Raw genomic sequence first — 5,906 nt, forward strand, 5'->3', positions numbered from 1 at the left:
AGAAGATCACTTTAAGATACTCTAGTTTTGGTTTGTTAGTCAATATTTTTCAAGTATGATGCAACACCATAAATACACTCCTTTTTTTACAAGAAAAAAAAAAGGATTTAAATTTGTTAAAAACAAATATAGAAAATTTATCCTGACGTGAGAAATATATCTAAATTTATTTTAACGAAATTTATTGTATCACGCCTTAACTTTATGAGGTCCTATTAGCCCCTTCGACTATTTATTACTGTATTTCTGTGACATATATTTGTCCAGCCAGACCACTTCAGACTCTTACGCGCTCAGTATGCGTGTATTCACGCAGTGGTCTGGTTGGACAAATATAAGCCACAGAAATAAGGTAATAAATAGTCGAGAAGGGTCGCAGAACCCAGTGACGGAGCCAGCATTGTCACCTAGGAGTTTCAGAAATAAATACGAACAAATCGAAGGGGGTTCAACATCTATTATATATACATAAAAAATAATTTTAACTATGTATAAATAATATAATTTTTCAACGAAAAGGATTCGGATGAACCCCTCGTCAAAGGGTAGCTCCGCCCGTGATAGAACCCTGCAAAGTCGAGGTGTGTTATCGCAAATTTCGCCAAGATTTAGGTATATTTCGAATCTTTTTCGAAAGAGAATTGTATTAGACCGACCGCCAATGTAAAACTTATTAATTCACGATGAGTCCTCCTAATACAAAACGACGACGAAAAAAACAAAAATAAATAGTAGAGGAGGGTCAAGAACCCTTACAAAGTTAAAGCGTGTTATAATAAATTTCGTCAAAGTTGAAATGTATTTAGAACCTTTTTCCACAAACGAATGGTATTACACTGCTTGCCAACGCAAAATTTATCAATCCATGATGAATCCTCGTAACACAAAACGACGACAAAAAAAATAAAAATAATTAAATTAGGAATTACAACTCTTATCATATCAACACCATAATAGAAAGATAAATTCATTTCTCCTTCTCCAAAAAACAGAGCATTCAAAAATGGCTACTCTGTTTTCAAACCAACTTTCTCTCTCTAAAAAAACCCTCTATTTCTCTCTCTTCATCTCCATTTTCTTCACCTTTTCCTACTCTGATGATTTCTCAGCTCTTTTAGCCTTCAAATCCGAATCCGATACGTCGAATTCACTCACTTCATGGTCTAAAAATGTCCCCTGCTCTTCATGGTTAGGTGTAAAGTGTCACCCTGTTACTCATCGAGTCGTAAAAATCGTGCTCAATAACCTTAATCTTACTGGTTCATTTCATACATTGATTCATCTTACGCAAATCCGTCATATAAGTTTGCATCACAATGCACTTTCTTCGATTCCAATTCTCGATTCCTGGCCTAATCTGAAGCATCTATATCTATCTCACAACAAGTTTTCGGGTGAATTTCCATCGGGAATCTACCGGTTGAAGCGACTCAGAAGACTTGACTTGTCGTATAATGAGTTCTCCGGTGAGATTCCGGTGAAGGAGTTGCTTCAGTTGCCACATTTGATGACTTTGAATCTCGAGTTCAACTCTCTTAGCGGAACACTTGGTGCTGACGTAACAACGGGTGGTGTTGCTGCTTCGTTGAAGGAATTCAATGTCTCCGGTAACAACTTTTCCGGGAAAATACCGAATTGGTTGTCAAAATTTCCCGCGGCAGCTTTTACAGGTAAAAATCTGGGAAATGAGCGGGTTGGATTGAATTTGAACAAGTGAAATGAATAAAGTTCAAAACTAGCCATTTTTTAGTTCGTGTAATTGAGAATTTAACCACTATCGTGGAGTTTCACTTGTGAAATTTGAAACATCATGACACTGGCTATTTTCTCAATTCTAACACGTCAAGATTTGAACGATTTGGATCAAATTTGAACCAGTCAAAATGAATAAAGTTCATAAGTAGCCTTTTTTTAGTTCGTGTAATTGAGAAATTAACTACGGTCGTGGAGTTTTACTTGTGAAATTTGAAACGTCATGACAATGGCTAGTTTCTCAATTACAAGAATAGTCAAATTAACAAACGCGTCAAGATTTGTTTGGATCAAAATGAGTTAAATAACGAGTCATTTTTACTGTTTGCATTAAAGGTCACTATTCAAATTTTGTCCACGTTACGCTCGTGAGCTAAATTTTTCATTCGACTTCTTCTTAAGGCGAAAATTTACCTCACTAAGCTAACGTGGCCAAACATTAAATAGTGGTTTCAAAAAGGTAACGGTAATAATCCTATGTAGAAATAGCGTCTACTAGCCACTTTGAGTTGCTTTTTTTCAATTATACGAGCTGAAAAGTGGTTATTTATGAATTTTACGCGTGAAAGCTAATGTATTTTTCTTATAGGAAACGTTCGCCTTTGTGGATATCCATTACGAACTATTTGCCCGAGCGAATCAGTGAATAGTGATCCAACAGTAATGAGTACTCCGAACTCGCAATTCAGCTTTTCCAATCAAAGGAAGAAGAATTTGAGTGAAAACATGTTCCTTATGATAGTAACAGTCGATGCAGTTGGCGTTATGATGACCGTTCTAGTAATAACGTGGTGTTGTTATTACAGAAAGAAGAATCAGGAAAAAGGTAGAACTTATTTAAAGAACAAGAGTACAATGTATAATCAGGACACGAGTAGTTCAAGTCTGTATCACTCATTTGAATACGGTATCAAGAAAACAAGCGATCAATTCGCGACAATGGTATGTTTCGAAGGGTGCAAAGGTTTCAATAGAGTTGATGATTTGTTGAAGGCCTCAGCTGAGATGTTGGGAAAAGGAAGTGTTGGTACAAGTTATAAAGTGGCTATTTTGGACAATGGAGATGTTGTTGTGGTTAAAAGAGTAATAGAAAAGTTGAAGAAGTTGAAAGATGTTGATGGATTTTTGAGATTGATTGGTAATTTGAGACATACAAATGTTGTGTCACTTAGAGCTTATTATTCATCTAAAGAGGAATTGCTCCTTGTCTATGATTTTCTACCAAATGGAAGTCTACACAATCTCTTACATGGTAATTTCTTCATCCTTTCTTGTCAATTCTACAGTCCAAATTTATTACACAATTTGAGTAAATGTTCTGTTTCCACCCTGAACTATACACCAATTTGCTGACACATCCGAACTTTAGGAGGGTCCTATTAACCCCGAACTAATTAAAACAGTATTTTTGTCAACGTTAGTGCCTACGTGGCACATCAGTGAATCAACACTGAAGATACACGTAGGCACTAAGGTTTCCAAAATACTATTTTAATTAGTCCGGGGTAATAGGACCCTGCTAAAGTTCGGGTGTGTCTCAGTAAATTCGTGTATAGTTAAGGGTGGAAGCAAAGCATTTTCACTTATAATTTCAAAGATTAGTGGCAGATTTATAGTCTGTTTGGTCAAACTTCCAAAATCTGTTTATTTTGAAAAGTGGTTTTTGTCATAAATAGAGATAAGCATCCAGCACCCCTCGAACTATAGCCAAAGTTGCTACTATACCCTCCAACTTCACAAGATCCTATTACCTCCTGAACTCAATTTTAGCGTATTTTTGTCACCCTTTTTATGTTGATGTGGTGCCTTTATTACATAAAATGAGATCCACGTTAACTAGAAAGGCTGACAAAAGTTGTCTCGTCAGCGTAAAAGGGTGACAAAAATACGCTAAAATTGAGTTCGGGGGTAATAGATGTCATGTCATGTCAGCGCAAAAGATGTCATGAAGTTGGAGTGTGTCGTAGCAAATTTGGTCATAGTTCAGAGAAGTACTAGATGCTTTACTCTCAAGAAATACTTTTTTAGAAAAGCATTTTTGGAGATTCGCTAATTAATTTGAAAAACACTTTTCTCAATAATAATAATTTGTATTTGATCAAATTTTCAATAAGTACTTCTGGGGTGAATAGTTTTTTTCCAGCTTCTGTTACTACTCAAAAGCACTTATACTTACTTAAAACTTGCGAAACACCTCAACTCTCTGAAATAAACATTCTTTTAAAAACTTTTAACTTTCGAAAAGCTTGGTCAAACAGGCGATACATTAAGAATAATGGTTTGTATGATATTGAAATGTAAGTGAATAATTGGCTTACAAATTTATATACATTACTAACTACTAACTGATGTACAGTCAGCGTAATTTAACATGTTATAGTAAGTTGTCTGCAGTTTAAAAGTTACCCTTATTATAATCAGTTACGTATAGTTATCTTTTAGGTGATGATACTGTACAGTCAGAGTAATTTAACATGTTATAGTAAGTTGTCTGTCAGATTACAAGTTACGCTTGTCATAATGAGTTACGTATAGTTATCTTTTAGGTGATCTGATAGTGTACAGTTAGCATAATTTAACATGTTATAGTAAGTTGTCTGTCAGATTACAAGTTACGCTTATCATAATCAGTTACGTATAGTTATCTTTTAGGTGATCTGATACTGTAAAAGCTCCGATACAGGTAATCGTGGACCGGGAAGAACGCCATTGGATTGGACAAGAAGGCTAAAATATGCATTAGGAGCAGCAAAAGGACTTAGTTTTTTGCATAGCTACAACAAAACCAAGATTTGTCATGGGAATTTAACATCATCAAACATACTAATTGATCATTATGGCAATGCTTGTATCTCTGATATAGGCCTTCATTTGCTCTTACAAGTACCAATTTCATCAAACAATGGGTACAAAGCACCCGAATTATCGACTCAAAACAGCGTAAACACGAGCCAGAATTCAAGAAAATGCTCTCAGAAGTGTGATGTTTATAGCTTTGGAGTGGTTTTGTTAGAGATTTTGACAGGGAAAATTGCAACAAGTGAAGGGGAAACAAGTTTGGCAAAATGGGTACAAAGAGTTGTGAACAAAGAATGGACTTGGGATGTGTTTGATTTTGAACTTGCAAGGCATAAAGAAAAGGAAGATGAAATGGTTGCACTTTTAAAAGTGGCTATGGCTTGTTTGGTTGAATCACCAAAAGATAGGCCAAAGATGATTGTGGTTGAGAAAATGATTGAAGATATCGCGAAAAAAGCGAACAGATAGAGGGACAGATTCATTATCCTGTAAGTTTTGAATCATACGTTACTGGTCCTCAGAACTTTTCTCGATATACGTTACTGGTCCATAGAACTTTTTTCGATACGTTACTGGTCCTCAGAACTTTTCTCGATATACGTTTCTGATCCTCAGAACTTTTTTCGATATACGTTACTGGTCCACAGAACTTTTTTCAATACGTTACTGGTCCTCAGAACTTTTCTCGATATACGTTACTGGTCCTCAGAACTTTTCTCGATTGTTGATTACTACTAATTGTTCTCCTTGTACTCATTTGAATTTGATTCTTGGTAGTTAAAATGATTTTTATGTATATATATAGTAGATGTTGAACCCCTTTCGGCTAGTTCGTGTATGCACTTTTGAACCCCTTTCGGCTAGTTCGTGTATATATACACGGTTAAAATGATTTTTATGTATATATATAATTGATGTTGAACCCCTTTCGGCTAGTTCGTGTATGCACTTTTGAACTCTCTTAATGAAAATCTTAGCTCCGCCACTGGTGTCGCACATCTTTCTATTTGCATTTGCACCATACAAATAGAATTAATGCATATATTTTAGTACTCCACATGATGAATTCATTACCACACAGGGGAGAAGCTAGCATAATTCATCCCGGAACTCCTTCGACGAAAAATTATATTATATATACACATGTTGAACCCCATTCGGCTAGTTCGCGCGTGCACTTTTGGACCATACAAACAGAATTAATGCATAGATTTTAGTTACTCTACACTGATGAATTAATTATCAAGTTTTCATTTTCAGCCAGTCTGGATCATTAAGGATAAGAAAGACGTATTAAATGGACCAATTTTGCTATGCCAGTTGCAATTTAAGGCCCATGATAGTGACTTGAAGAA

General features: G+C 35.5%; 1 protein-coding gene across 1 annotated transcript; it reads left to right on the top strand.

Moving 5' to 3' along the window:
• The first annotated feature begins 863 nt into the window (after window positions 1–863).
• LOC107871016 (probable leucine-rich repeat receptor-like protein kinase At1g68400) lies at window positions 864–5,486 on the top strand. The gene is made up of 3 exons (XM_016717769.2): window positions 864–1,670; window positions 2,342–3,004; window positions 4,436–5,486. Exons 1-3 carry the CDS (start codon window positions 1,004–1,006, stop codon window positions 5,017–5,019), a joined length of 1,914 nt encoding a protein of 637 aa, XP_016573255.2. The 5' UTR covers window positions 864–1,003; the 3' UTR covers window positions 5,020–5,486.
• Window positions 5,487–5,906: the final 420 nt, after the last annotated feature.

The sequence above is a fragment of the Capsicum annuum genome, chromosome 11 (genome assembly GCF_002878395.1).
Source record: "Capsicum annuum cultivar UCD-10X-F1 chromosome 11, UCD10Xv1.1, whole genome shotgun sequence".
Classification (NCBI taxonomy): Eukaryota; Viridiplantae; Streptophyta; class Magnoliopsida; order Solanales; family Solanaceae; genus Capsicum; species Capsicum annuum.